General features: G+C 43.1%; 1 protein-coding gene across 2 annotated transcripts; it reads left to right on the forward strand.

Moving 5' to 3' along the window:
- The first annotated feature begins 265 nt into the window (after positions 1–265).
- Positions 266–14,542, forward strand: NSMCE4A (NSE4 homolog A, SMC5-SMC6 complex component). Of its 2 annotated transcripts, XM_065894470.1 has the most exons (11): positions 266–603; positions 1,303–1,380; positions 4,223–4,353; positions 6,567–6,718; positions 8,914–9,013; positions 9,763–9,853; positions 10,697–10,791; positions 11,953–12,001; positions 12,733–12,827; positions 12,918–13,004; positions 14,381–14,542. In XM_065894470.1, the coding sequence occupies exons 1-10, from the start codon at positions 312–314 to the stop codon at positions 12,990–12,992; spliced, it is 1,158 nt and encodes a 385-aa protein (XP_065750542.1). In that variant the 5' UTR covers positions 266–311; the 3' UTR covers positions 12,993–13,004; positions 14,381–14,542. The 2 variants fall into 2 exon arrangements, with proteins under 2 accessions (XP_065750542.1, XP_065750543.1); XM_065894471.1 differs by lacking the exon at positions 14,381–14,542 and having other exon boundaries at positions 312–603; positions 12,921–12,992.
- Positions 14,543–14,767: the final 225 nt, after the last annotated feature.

A 14,767-nucleotide genomic window follows, 5' to 3' on the forward strand; every position in this document is an offset into this window, starting at 1 on the left:
CCGGCACGCGGGACCAGACAACCAAGATCCTAAGCACCTTCCAGTGTGGAGTAAGTGGGATCTCAGTGTATCAGACATCAGGGGCGCGAAAGGTCAGGGGCCTGCGTTGCGCCCGGTGCCGGCCCGGCGGCGCTCTAACCACTGCATCCCCGATCTCGTCCCCGCCGTCGGCCTCCAGCCACAGGCGTCGCTGTGCTCTCGCGCCGGCCCGGGAGCCGCGTTCCGCAGGGAGCAAGCGCTCGCGCAGAGCAGGGGTTTCAGTTTCTGGCGCGAACTTCCGCCGTTGCGAAGTTGCAGGGCGGCTTGGCGCGATGTCTGGGGACGGCAGCGGCCGCCGGTCTGAGGGCCGGGGCCGGGGCCGCGACCCGCACCGGGATCGCACCTGCTCCCGCTCCCGATCGCGGTCCCCGCTGTCGCCCGTGTCTCGCCGCGGCGCCGCGCCCGAGCGCAGGGAGGCCCCGGAGCGCCCGAGCTTGGAGGAGACGGAGCCGTCGGATTCCGGGGACGAGATGATGGACCCGGCGAGCTTGGAGGCGGAGACCGACCATGGCCTGTGCCGCCAGATCCGCCATCAGTACCGGGCGCTCATCAACTCGGTCCAACGTAAGGCGGGGCGGCGCGGGCGCGGGCACGGGGCGGCGCGGGCGGCGGCCGGGGCCAGCCCTGCGCCGCCTGGCCGCGCCTCGATTGGCTTGCGAGGCGCTCGCATATCCGTCGTGCGGATAGCGCTGCACGACCTTGGCCGGGGTGCGCAGGTCCCCGAGGAGCAGGACGGCACCGCCGGAGGCCAGGCGCGGGCGGGCGCTCTTGCGAGCCCAGATGGTCGGGAAGGGGGAGAGACGGCACGCGGAGCCTGGGCTCCTTCTCTTGCATCCAGCGGTTCCCAGCGAGCGCTCGCCCGCCCGCGGCAGCGTCGCCCGTGAACTGTCAGAAATTCAAATTCCCGGACCGCACTCCAGACCTATCCAGTCGGAAACTCTAGGTGGCCCAGGGGATCCTGTGGCTTGCAGAGTTTGAGAACCACTGTTAGCAGCGCTCCTCAGAGGCTGCAGAAGGAGTGGAGCCTTTGGGTGAAGTTTAGGGGGAGCCAAGTGGGTCCCCTTTTAAAGTTCATTCTGCTAAAGGGGTACAGTCATCTTTCTCTCGCCTGGCCGTTTTGGTTAAAGAGATAAAGCTGTTGGAAGTAATTCCCCCGGGGAGCAGGGGACGGGGCTTGGCTGTGTTGCTGCAGCTGGTCACTTTGTCAGCCATTTGTTAGCGAATGATGAGCACGCTTCCCAAAGCTTGTATTTTTTTAAATAGAAAACCGGGAGGATATATTGAATGCCAGCGACAAGTTAACAGAGGTCCTTGAAGAGGCCAACACCCTGTTTAATGGAGGTAATTCATTATTTTATGTATGGAAGCTTTGTGTTATCATATGTTTTAGGATAATTTTCATTAGTTTTACATAAGAAGCGAATTATTGACATCAGACAACTCCCACATTTATAATAGTGCTTAACTAGCTTTGGAACCTTTTTCACTGTAGCACTACTACCACTTTTATCGTGCACTTACCATTCCCTAAGCATATAGTAAGCGCTTTACGTGAAATTTGGGGAGGTGGGGGGCTGTGTCTGACAAAGCCCCCCAGGTGGTTCTGTTGCTTGTTCAAATTTGAGAACTTTCTGCGTATTATCTTTCTACTGTATTGACTGCTGTATCCCCAGAATGCATTGGTTGAATGGATGAATTAAAAAGAAAGGACTGAGCTGGACCTTGACGTCCTGCTTCTTTCCCTGTCCTCCCGACCTCCCCTCCCTCAGCTCCTTCCTCTTGGTCCACCTGTAACCCAGTAGGGGTAGCCATGTCTACAGGTGGCCCTGTTGGTCTCTAATGGGGGGAGGGGTGTGAGAAAGAGAGACAGAAGTCTCAGCACTGAACTCTAGACCTGTGTTGCAGAAGGAGGAGGCGCTAAAAAATAATCTTGGTTTGAATGAAAAGCAGCAGCAGTGTTAGTGGTAAGAGCAGTCTGTCTGTCTGAAGACAGAGGACAGGTCAGAGAGGTCCCTGATGTGGGCACTGGGTCACAGAGCCCTAGGATGAGTCCGCAGACCACTTTTCCCTCCTAAGTCCATTGGGAGCGGAAAGGGAGGGTGCAGGCAGACGCGGGTGAAGAAGCCGGCAGAGCCGGCCGCTGCCCGGACACCACGATTCCTCATGTTCTTTGAAGACCAGAATGTTTATTTCTGGTCATTCGCTAGTGTGGCTGATGTTTAAATGTCACCCACTTGCACATTTTCTATCTGTACGCCTTCAAATCTGTGTCTCTCTTGCTGTGACTGCCGCCTCCTTACCATCCCCCATCTTGGTCTACTTACCATCCCCCATCTTGGTCTACCAGTTCACCTAATTTCCGCAAACCTTCCCGAAGCCAGCCTTTCCTTTTCACCCTGCGAAATCCCTCCTCCACCCTCTAGGCTTTTCTTCTCTCCCAAGCCTGGACCGCCCCCCCCAGGCTGGCTCCTCAAGGTTACTCTTGACCCCTTCGCCCCCTTATTATTATTATTCACCCATCTTAAGAGTTGTCGATCAAACAGATCGTTTCCCCCTCAGCCATTTCCATTGTGCTGGCTGGGTCACCTCTTTAAGACAAAATTATTTACAACTGACCTGGGAGGTGGTCAGCCAGCACAGAACTCTGTATCCCCTGTAGACGTGGATCTGATGTTCTCAGTTTTAACTCTTCAGAGGCTTGGATCCATCCGTGAGAGATCTGCACTTCCCTCAGTGTGCGCTGTGACAGTGATGTGCTGGGGGGTCTAGAGCAGCCCAGGAACCCGCCCCTCTAGCTCCTGCCTCTGCCTCGTTCTCTCACTCATTGTCACTTTCGCAGTAATTCTCCTAAATTAAAACTGAGGAAAGGGACTTCGCTGGTGGCGCAGTGGTTAAGAATCCGCCTGCCAATGCAGGCGACATGGGTTCGAGCCCTGGTCCGGGAAGGTCCCACATGCTGCGGAGCAACTAAGCCCGTGCGCCACAACTACTGAGCCTGCGTTCTAAAGCCCGCGAGCCACAACTACTGAGCCCCTGTTCCACAACTACTGAAGCCTGCGCACCTAGAGCCTGCGCTCTGCAACAAGAGAAGCCACTGCAGTGAGAAGCCTGCACACCACAACGAAGGGTAGCCCCTGGTCGCCACAACTAGAGAAAGCCCGTGCTCAGCAGTGAAGACCCAATGCAGCCAATAAATCAATAAATAAATAAATATTTTTAAAAATTGTGATAATGTTAAAAAAAAAAAGAAAATGATGTATAAATACAAAGCCTGGAGTCAGTAAGTTCACCAGCCTGAGGAATGTTCGGGAAATAGTAATTCAAACGAAATGGCCTTGGGGAGTGAGCCAAGCAAAGGTATTTGTGTATTTGTCTCTTCTTGGGTGTCTTTTCCATTTGCCTTTGCTGGTGTTCCTGGAGTGCTTTTTACACACTGCCTGTTCCCTTCGGAGTCCGATTAAACCCATTCCTCTCAGCCCTGCTGTTTCCCCCAGTGGACCCTTCCCTCACCTCCCCAAACTTCCTCCTCGGTTTCCCTGCCCCATTCCCTTCTTCTGTCCTATTTAAATCTTTTTCTGCCTATAGCTTATCTTAAATCCCATGCCCTCTGTCAAACGTCTTGGGATTGTCCGTCCTCAGCGGTCACGGCCCTGCTGCCCGTAGACTGTTCATTTGGTGGTACTCGTGCTGCCAGGTAGAGGCTGCATCTCCCACTGCCGGCCCCGCACCTGATTTCACCTGAGGCTCCTTGACCACTTACCTGTTGCTGGTTGGCAAACCACCACGCCCAGCACGGTGCCTTACACATAGCAGGCATTCAGTTTGACTTACATCATCAGCGCGGTGTTAACAGTGGCTGGGATGGGTTGCTGGAGTCAAAGGGAAAAGCTGGTGTTGGAGATGATGGAGGTTTTGTTAAGCTGGGGTTGTTACGAGATTGCGGTTCAGTTCCCGGGAGTAGGAAAAGTGCAGAGGGAGTTGGCTTTTAGGAAGACTGGTTAGCTTTGATTTCAGATTTTGGTGAGCTGGGCAGGGGAACCAGTTTTTAGATGGAGATGGATGATGTTTGAGATTTTTTTGGTCCCGTGGGAAATGCGGAGTAAGTGTAGTTGGAAGTTTTGGGAAAATACCTGCGGATAATGTGTATGTTGTAATGTGTGTGTTTTCCTTCTTTTTTGAATAGTGTCCCGAGCAAGAGAAGCAGTCCTAGACGCCCACTTTCTTGTTTTGGCTTCAGATTTGGGCAAAGAGAAGGCAAAGCAGCTGCGTTCTGATCTGAACTCGTTTGATATGTTAAGATATGTTGAAACCCTAGTAAGTTCAAAGCTACAGAATCTTAATAAAAAATGCATCATCTGTCACATATTATATAATTATCTACTTGCAAATGGTTTTCACTTCATTTTTCCTTTTTTGGGCCTCAGATTCCTCCAAAGAGATCTTACCAAATTAAACAGATGACAGTCGAGCTATGTGGTGGAATCTAGGTTGGCAGTTTAGAGCAGTTTGAAAACCTCCTAGCCTTCTAAGACTCTGGGCGCTATGTTTATTTCAAATGGCCATTTTTTTCCTCACTCAGCTGTCAGTTCATAAGTGTTCCAGCTTATTCTCAGTGACCTAGGACGTTTGTCCCAGGCTGGGCAAAAGCCTACACTGCAGGTGGCAGAGTTCAGCTGGAGATGACAGGTCTGGTGGAGGGGCCATGTTTTGATTTGTCTTTGAGAATATTTCAGAACCATCCGAATATGACTGGGGTTCTGCTTTTGGGTTTTTTTTTTGTTGTTGTTTTGTTCACCTGTCTTTGCCTCTTAATACGTTTGAATGGCTGTTACCTGAAATTTGGAAACTTTTCCTTGATGGATTTACCAAAAAAAAGCACAAGGAGACTAACTTTGTACCTTACTCTGTTGTCTTTTTTTCCTTGGTTCTACTTTGAGCCAACCTGTATCCTAGCATTTCTGCTAGGACATTGATTTTCTGACCAAATGTTTGTTAAAAGGTTATTAAAATGATTTAGTACCACAAGACCTGACCAGATAAATTATTTTGTAAAGGTATGAGGCAGACGAGGTTTTCGTTGTTTCTAAAACCTTAGATTTTTTTTTAAATTTAAATTTACTCTACTTAAATTTTAAACCTTAAAATTTTCTTTTTTAACAACTTTTAAATTTTGACATATCATGCATTTTGGAAAATGCACACTAATATATAGCTCAATAAATAAAGTTAACTATGTATTGGGTAATCTTTTTAAAAATTACTTTTATTTATCAGGGTGAGCTTTGTACTTTAAATAACATATCAAAATAAATTCCAGAAGTCTTAAAGCAGTCCGTATAAAACCTGAAATTAATAGCTGTCTAGTCTCTGGGAAGGGAAGATCTTTTCAAGTATGACACTAAATAAAAAGACTATAAAGAAAAGATTGGTAGATTTGACCAGACAAAAATTGAAATGTGCTCCTCCAAGCGTGCGGTGGTGGGACAGGGTGGCAGGAGAACGGAGTGGAGCTGACCATGCCTCTCTGATCGGGTTCTGGCAGCCTCTCTTTTCTTCAAAGTTTAACCGCCTTTAACGGGTGAAGCTCTCTGAGGGTTTTTGATTACTGTTTATATATGATACTACCATTTTAATTTGATAACCTCTAGGCATTTCATAATTTTATAGTGTAATAAAAGTGTACTTTCATAAAAGCAAATTTAATGTAATACACTTCCTGTAAGATAGCTTCAGGTAGCAGAATTATTAGACTTCCGCCAACTCTTCCCAGGAAGGCGGTTTTAGGATGAGCGATTCTCTCCCTGACGCAAGGCCCCTGCTCTCTGGAAATGCTGAGATACGAGCTGAATAGAGGTCTCCAGGAGGCTGGCTGAAAAATGAAAATCCAAAGCCAGCTAAACTTCCCTGTTCTGTCTCAGAACTTTTGCTTGGGGATGTCATGTCATATTTTTATGCTAATTCAGCTTTGCTAATACTTTAAAAGTGAACTACGGGTGATCGGAAATTCCCGGTGGGCTTAGTTCTGGTCCGTCCACCCCTCAGCCTGCAGGGGGCTAGAGCAAGGTTTCTCAGGCTGGGCACGAGGGACATTTTGGGCTGGCTGAGTCTTTGTTGTGGGGGCCTGTTGTAGGATACTGAGAGCATCCTGGCTTCTGCCCACCAGCTGCCAGTAACGCTGCCCTCTCTGCCTCCCCCCAACCCAGTTGTGACAGCCAAAAATGTCTCCAGACATGAAGCCAAAAGACCCCTGCGGGGGCACGGGGGGTACAGAATCACTCTGGTGAGAACCATTGGTCTGGATCATCTCGCTTTCTTACCAAAAGGTTCTGAGTACATTGAGGAATATTTTCTGCCACAAAGAAGGTACCTTTGAAAATAGGAATTTATAATAAGAAATTTAGCCAACGTGTTAGGACAGCGAAAACAGACTTTGCCTCTGGCCTGTTGTTTAGTGATAGAGACGGTTGGGTACGGTGAATGATTGCTTGTGGCTTAACTGGGGTTTTTGTTTCCCTTCATTTTTGTAGCTGACACATATGGGTGTAAATCCGCTAGAAGCTGAAGAACTCATCCGTGGTGAAGATAGTTCTGATTTTGAATTCATAGTCTATGACTCCTGGAAAATATCAGGCAGAACAGCAGAAAACACCTTTAATAAAACCCATACATTCCACTTTCTGTAAGATTATTTTAAAAATCCGACACACCAGCCATTTGTAAACGTTAAATTGTTTTTTATTGTAGGGGCAAAAATTCTTTGGTATTGTGGAGGTGACGATCGTGATGACGTTGTTTGGAGACTTTCTAAACTTTGACTTAAAAGCCCATAAAATCTTGATGTGGATGGACCCTCATCCTGCTTAATTTAAGGAGGAAAGGCCGTGGGCTGGCACCTCCTTACCAGGGCACCCTGCTGGCTCCTTAGCTTTCTTTCTTTTATCTTCTTTTTTATATTTATTTATTTACTTACTTATTTGGCTGTGCCGGGTCTTAGTTGCTCCTTTGCTTTCTGGCGTGGCAGACTTTGGGTCTGTGGCATAGTGTCTGGCTTTGTTTTATCATCTTTAAAGTCCTTATCAGGTAGGAGGATGATATCTCCTATGAAAGATGTCTTAAAATTCTACCAGTATATGTAAAGTGCCATTTATTACATATAGTTTCCTGTTAGATGATCTCTGACTTATATTTGAAGACTGCTTGAGTCACTATCACATAAACTGCCTAGTTCATTTTTTGGATACAACTCTAATTTTGAAAAGCTTTTCTTTATACTCAGATGGAATTGGCTTCTGTCTTAATTTCCCAGCTCAGTCCTATGGAGAAGCTAAGAACAGCTCTTACTGGTTCTTCTGTGAGACTGCCTTTAAATACATAGTAGATAACTTCTCTGGGGTAAGCACCCAAGTGGTTTCTTCCTTAAGTGGATAGCTCCAGGGCATCTGTCCATTCTGATTACCCTTCTAAACCTTCTGAGATTGGTAGTGTCTGTTAGAAGGCTTTGGAGATGCAGATGTGGTCCGTCTGGGGCGTGGGGCCCGGCATCTGTTTTTAACAAGACTTCCCTTAACTCAAGTGCCCAGAACCGCTGTATATTACAGCAAAAAGGTCAAGCTTCCTTACTATAGGAAAAGTCCAAGTCTTTTTTGCTGCTGAGTTCTAGGCTGTGTCATAAATCCTAGGATCTAAAGATAGCCTTTTGTTGTGTGACTTAAACTTTATCTCATGATGTAGCTCAACTTGCAGCCACAACGATTTATGTACAGCTTTGCAGCCTTGCACTTGCTGTTTGTTCCCTTGGCCTGCAGTGTCCTTTCCCCTTTTTTTTCCATCTGGTAAGGTTTACTTCTCCCACAGGCACCAGCTTGGAAGCCTCCAGTGACTTCTCTAGACAGAGGTATCAGTGTAGGATCAGTTTTCCCAACCAGACCACTCCCACGTCTGGGTAGATCTCTCTGTCCAAATGCTCTCATAGTACTTGAGTAATGCTCCACTACAGCAACACAGGAGCTACCCTATTATGTGGAAATGGATCTTTGTGCGTGAATATTTGTCTGTCCATCTCTACTGTATACTTTGATTTCCTCAAGTGTAGGGACCACATGGGTCTAAATTCTCTGGGCCTTGGTTTCTGCATGGTACCTCTGTAGGGCTTTTTTGGAAGGTGGAGGGAATCCAGATGGGAAAGGAATCCCTTGGCCTCTGCCTGACCCGTTATCTCCTAAGACAGGTGTGTTCTGGATTCCCAGGCTGTGGGCCTCTGCCCTGGCACCCCCAGACCAAAAGGCTTTTAAATTTTAACCCCAGTGGAGTTGTTCGTTCCCTTCCCCTGATCTCTGAAGTTGGCTTTGTGAAACAGACAACAGGCTAGCTGGGAGGACCACAGGCATATTCACCGGCTTACTGTTCAGAGTAAAATATGAAGGTGTTGAGGAGGTATCTGTGATTGAGGCGAGCTCCTAAGAATTCTTTTAGACACACAGAGGGAGCAGAAAGGGTGTTACAAACCTGACACAAGAGTCTTGGTCTGATGTCACTCATATATCACTGATGCCTGGTTGTGAATTTGACTATGCCATGGGAACTGCTTTCAGTTAGTGAAATTAGTTTGTTTTAAAAACAAACAAAAGGGCTTCCCTGGTGGCGTGGTGGTTGAGAGTCCGCCTGCCGATGCAGGGGACGCGGGTTTGTGCCCCGGTCCGGGAATATCCCACATGCCGCGGAGCGGCTGGGCCCGTGAGCCATGGCTGCTGAGCCTGTGCGTCCAGAGCCCGTGCTCTGCAGCGGGAGAGGCCACAACAGTGAGAGGCTAGTGTACCGCAAAAAACAAAAACAAACAAAACCCCAAAAAAGACATGAGAGCGTATTTTTCATTAGGTTGGGTTCAATACAAGGAGAGTGCCCTGTGCCAAAGCCACGAACCGAGCGTTCAAGAAAAGTTCGGATGATAGAAGAGCAGCAGGCAATGCCTGACGAGGTTTGTTTTTTCACATGTTGCTTTTTAACACACCTAATTTCAAATAGCCATTAATATGATATACATGTACTTTGGCCATCTTTTCTAAGCTTTAGGGTCTGGAGTCAGGTTCTGTCACTTAAAAGTAATCATTTAATGTTTGAATCATTTTTGACATGTTTAAGCCTTTAAACATTTTATCAGATTGACCACTTGTCGTAGTTTTAACTCCTTTCTATAGTTCGGATTAGTTCTCCCAAACCAGGGTTTCTTAACCTCAGCACTGTCAGCATTTGGGCTGGATAATTCTTTGTTGTGAGAGGCTGTCCTGTGTATTACAGGATGTTTAGCAGCATCCTTGGCCTCTTCCCACTAGATGTTAATAGCATCCTTTCACTCCCCCTGCCCCACCCCAAGTATGACAACCAAATGTTAGCAAATGGCCCATCAGTGGGGTGGGGGAGGGGTGGTGCACAGGCACTCCCGGTTGAGAGCCACTGTTCGAAAGTGTCCCTTTTGTATTTTGCTATTTTATGTTCAACCTGAAAATGGTTGATTTGGTAATGCTACTCTTCTATTAGAAAATTAATATGAAAATGTTTCTAAAACCAGAAAAATCTTTTTTAACTATTAGTTGTAAGATGGGGATAAAAACTGCTAGCAATCCCAGATAAAAGATATTTAGAGGAGTTTGGCCATGTAAGAGAGCAGAAAAGGTTAACAGGCAGACAAATAGGTCAGTCTGCTTGATAACGACTTTATATTTTCAGTTAAAAAGAATGGAAGAATCTCATCAAGAAGCAACAGAAAAAGAAGTAGAAAGAATCTTGGGATTGTTGCAAACATATTTTCAAAAAGATCGTAAGTATGATACCAAGCTCAAAAGGGAGCAACTTGTATTTATCAGGCCTGTGTCACTTTCAGTGAGAAGTTATTTTTATTCAAAAGGCATATATGTAATGTTTGAATCATTTTGATTCTTTCTTGACATACGTCTTTAATGAGGCTTCTCCTCTCTAGAAATTCCATGAGAACATTGGTGTAGTAAATTCTCATTTTTATCTTTAGAAGGTGGGATATTTTTTCTGTTACAAAATAATACATGCCATAGAAGTGAGAAAAGTAAGAAGTCAAGTACCTATTCTACCTGTCCTCACTCCCTAGAGGTTGCCACTTATAAAATGTGATGTGTATATTTTCAGATTTTCTTATGTTTATGTCATAATAAATATGCAACTAAGTAGGGATTTTTTTGTCGGTTTTTTCTTTTTTCAAAGCTAATCATAATATACACATTATTCTGCAATATGACTTCTCCATGTGGACATTTTCCCATATAAATACATAAGATCCCGCTTATTCTTTTCAGTGATTCCCACTGGGTGGCTGTATCATAAATATATTTAACAAATCCTCTATTAGTGGGCAAGTTCTTTATAACATTTTACTCTTGTGTAAACTGCTGGAGTGAAAAATCTTGGCACATAACTTTGCGCACATGTGCTAATATTTCTGTAGGACAGCTTACAGATTTTTAACAGGTACACAAGATTGCCCTCCCGCAGGGTTGTATTGATTTCCATCCCACAACAGGATGAATGCCCATTTCCTTTCTCTGGCTGACACTAGAGAGTATTGGTCTTAACTGATAAGCAAAAACAACTTTTCCTGTACTGAAGAATTTTTTTCCTCTTTTGTCTGTAGCTGATACTCCGATGTCCTTCTTTGACTTTGTGGTTGATCCACATTCTTTTGCCCGAACAGTGGAAAACATCTTTCATGTTTCTTTTATTATAAGGGTAAGATTTAAGATTATTTCTCTAATTGTTTTTATATGCTTTTAACAGGGTAAATAATAACAGGTATAGATGGGAGCTGGCAAAGGAATTTGTACTAACCAATAAGTGTTTTAGACCCATTGTAGCAAAACATTGACAAGTCATAGGCAGAAGGAACTAGCTAAAAACTTACATGCTTGCTTTTACATTATAGAAATTTTTTAGAGAAAGAATTGGCAAAATTTGAATATGGAACTTATAGATTAGATAACTGTATGATGTAAATGTTAAATTTCCCAAAGTTGGTAGTTGTCATGTTATGTACGAGAATATTCTTGTTTTCAAGAAACATACACTGAAGTCTTAGGAAAAAGAAACAGATTGTCCATCACTCATAAAAATTAATATATATAGAGAGAAAGCAATAATGTAAATACGGCAAAAGTCAAACAATTGGTGACTCTGGGTAAAGGATATCTGGGAGGTCTTTACAGTAGTCTTGTAACTCTTAAGTTTGAAGTAATTTCAAAATAGATGGTTTAGGAAAAAAAAAAAAGTACTCAGAAATGTACTTTGAGAATTTGCTCTAGGCTGTCTTTAGTCTTCTGTCAGGTTGCATTCCTGCACTTGTAAGATGAGTTCGATTTTCATCTTACGCAAAAATCTTGTATTGACCAAAGTATTTTTCCAGAAATGATAACAAAGGCATATTTTGTCAATGGTAAATGGTAGAATTATGCATTATAAAGTGTGGATATTCAGGAGTTCCCTGGCTATCCAGTGGTTAGGACTCCACACTCTTCACTGCTGAGGGGCCCGGGTTCAGTCCCTGGTGGGGGAACTAAGATCCCACAAGCCAAGTGGCACAGACAAAAAATAATAATAAAAATAAAAAGTGGAACATTCAAAAAGTATGAATCAGTCAAAGAGTCAAGATGGTTCCAGTTTTATTTAAGAGCTCCGCAGGATGCGGTTGTAAAAGAGCTGATTAGCACCTGAGGGATACCCCGTGTCAAGAAAGATGTTAGAGAAGGCTTGTCCATAGAAACTCCTCATTATTGTTACGGTACACTTTGATTGTCTCAGATTTAGAATTTTCTAATTGAGTCATTTTTTCATCCAATGGTTATGGGTTTTGAATCTAAATTTTAGTCTTCTCCTAAAATCACATTTGTGTTTTAGGATGGGTTTGCAAGAATAAGACTTGACCAAGACCGACTGCCAATAATAGGTAAATGATTCTATGTTCAGAAAAATTAGTTTTAGAGAAAGTGTACTTGTTACTAGAGTTTGTGAAGTGTATTTTATTAAATGTAAACTAGTTTTTATTTTAGGTAACAAACTTTACAATGCTGTGTCTTCTTCAACTAACTGAAAATGCTGAAAACTTAATCATAGTTTAAAACCTATGGATTCATCTGTGTCACTGATTGAACATCTATTGCTATGAAGACGAACAAGAAATTACATAATTTCCCTTAAATTTTAATTTAGAAATCTTGTAATTGCAGTTATTTTTGTAGTTTCCTTCTTTCTATTTTAACCCTAATGCCAGCAGCTCGAATCTTTAATTCTTTGTTGAATGATTCACACTCTCCATTACTCTTTACCTTCTAAGGTCTCCTGTAGAGAATGAAGTTCTTTCATTGCACTTATGTCTTCCTTTAAAAGTTCTTAATTTCATGTTGGACCCAGTAGGCCTTTGCTCTGTGGTTGGTTCATAGATACGCAGAGTTTTTCAAATGATTGGAATGTGTTATTCTACCACATTTTTTTCTGAATGGAAGCAAACGGGACTACTTGCTATTGTAATAATACAGCACAGTAATGCATGAAATCCTAATAAATACGTAGTATTCTAAGTATCTTGTCGATACAGGTTTCATTCCTATTATTCATTGGTTTCTGTTCAGATTACCTCTTCTGACTTGATAACTTTTGAAAACTTTGTCTTTCAAACAGAGCCTGTTAATATTAACGAAGAAAGTGGAGGAATTGACCAAAACACTCAAATTAGGAATCAGGGAATTATAGCTTTGAGTTACCGTGACTGGGAGGTAATGCTCTGCATGTTGCCTTGGGCAGTTCGTCTTCAAGAATTCCTTTGCTGTAAACCCAGTGCCCAGATGTTCTTTGTTCTCTGCCAGGAGATTGTGAAGACCTTTGAGATCTCAGAGCCTATGATTACTTCAAGTCAAAGCCGGCCGAGGCTAAGTGCTTGACACCAGCTGAAGGTAACATTTCCTATGGGAAGCTGCACGTATTTATTAAAGTTTTTTTTCACATTCTGGTGAAATTTGGATTTTGCTTCCCTCTAGTGCCCCATTTTTAGAATTGTGTGTAACTGCTGAAAAATGCAGAACAGGACCTAGAGGTTGCAAGTTCCCTTCTTCGGATTGATTACTTTGGTGTTGTTAAGACTTGCCGTTGAAAGAGACAGAGCAGGGATTGTTCTTGGTTTGGCTTTTTTTACGCCCAAACAAATGGATAAAGTAGATAAGTGGAATATTGAATCCTCCCATCAGTTTTGTTCATTGTCCCATTAGGTTCGCTTACTTTATAGGTACAAAGTAGAAAAGGAGGATTAAGACGGAATTACCTTGGAATGATGTTGGTAATGGGCATTTCTGAAATTTGAGTTATGCTTTTGAAGTAATTCTTCGTCTTTATGGAGAACATTGCTGGGAGGAAGTCTTAGTAATGATCTGTACTGCACACAGCTGTGGACGGGAATCAGAAGACTGGATTCCCTTGGCTCTGCCCCTTTAAAATGTTGGGCAGGTCAATCTCACCCAGCTTTGTTTTCCTTCTCTATAAATCTATCTATGAAATGGGGGGGTTCTGAATTAGATAATTGCTAAGACTTTTTTTCTAGCTCAAATTTTCTATGATTTGGAGAATTAAAATTAGCTTTTTAGTACTTAATGTAAATTTTTTTTAAGGAAAAATAGCTTTATTTTTAAAAGAAATCAAATGTCTACTGAAACTATACACGAAACAGCATCTTTCGCTTAAGCCTTGAGCTTGATTATGTATGCTCTTTATTATATTCCAATGAGATTTTGGAATTCAATTTCAAAGACAATAACATTTATTAGTAGATATTGAAGAAAGCTACTGACTTTGAGGAAAAAAGTTCAGTAACTGTTTACCTACCCTAAGATACTCATCCCCACAATATATTGGGGATTATTTGAGCATTTAAAAATTCAACAAAATATTTATCTTTTCATTGCATCCATCAATACATTAAATTCTCTGCTACAATCCAAGTAAAATGATGGTGACCAGTGTTTCCTGATACTGTCCATGATGGACAGAGTAAAATCACAGCATAAAGAGTAGCCAAGAATTTATACTGTAAGCGTTACCTGGGTCCAAACATCTTGCAACAATTAATGTAAACTCTTAGCATGTGCTTCAATTAATTGAGCTTCTTTTATTCCAAGATAATTGAAGGAAAGAGGAGAATTCACGTAAGATATATAATGTGTGTTTACTTGGGCCCTCCTCACTGAGGAGGGGCTGGCTGTTAGATTTCATGTATGCATCTTGAATGAACTTTTGTCATTTATAAACTGTTAACCAGCTATTTTCCCCCTTTTTTTAGGACTCAAGTGGATAGCGAAGTCCAAAAAGGAAAGCAGCATATTGTATTGTACATACTGTATGATTAAACATTTTTAAAGACAGATTGTTTTTAGTAAAGTATAACTTTTGATAGTTAATGGGTTGTCTTTGATTAAAGGAGGTTCACTGCCAGATTCACAAATAATTGTAGTTATTCTTTATTTTCTGTTCTTGGGAAGTCAAGTCAAGTCTAGTCAAGTCAACAAATACTACGTGGCACCATATGAAATTGTTGGGTGTTTTGAAGTAAAATACAGTCAAATATCAGCAATTTTATAGGATTCAGCCTGTGATTTACACACAAGAAACGACTCAGTCCTCTTTCAAGCCACGCCAGACCGCTTTGGATCCATCTTACCAGCAGTCC

The sequence above is a fragment of the Phocoena phocoena genome, chromosome 16, assembly GCF_963924675.1.
Source record: "Phocoena phocoena chromosome 16, mPhoPho1.1, whole genome shotgun sequence".
NCBI lineage: Eukaryota > Metazoa > Chordata > Mammalia > Artiodactyla > Phocoenidae > Phocoena > Phocoena phocoena.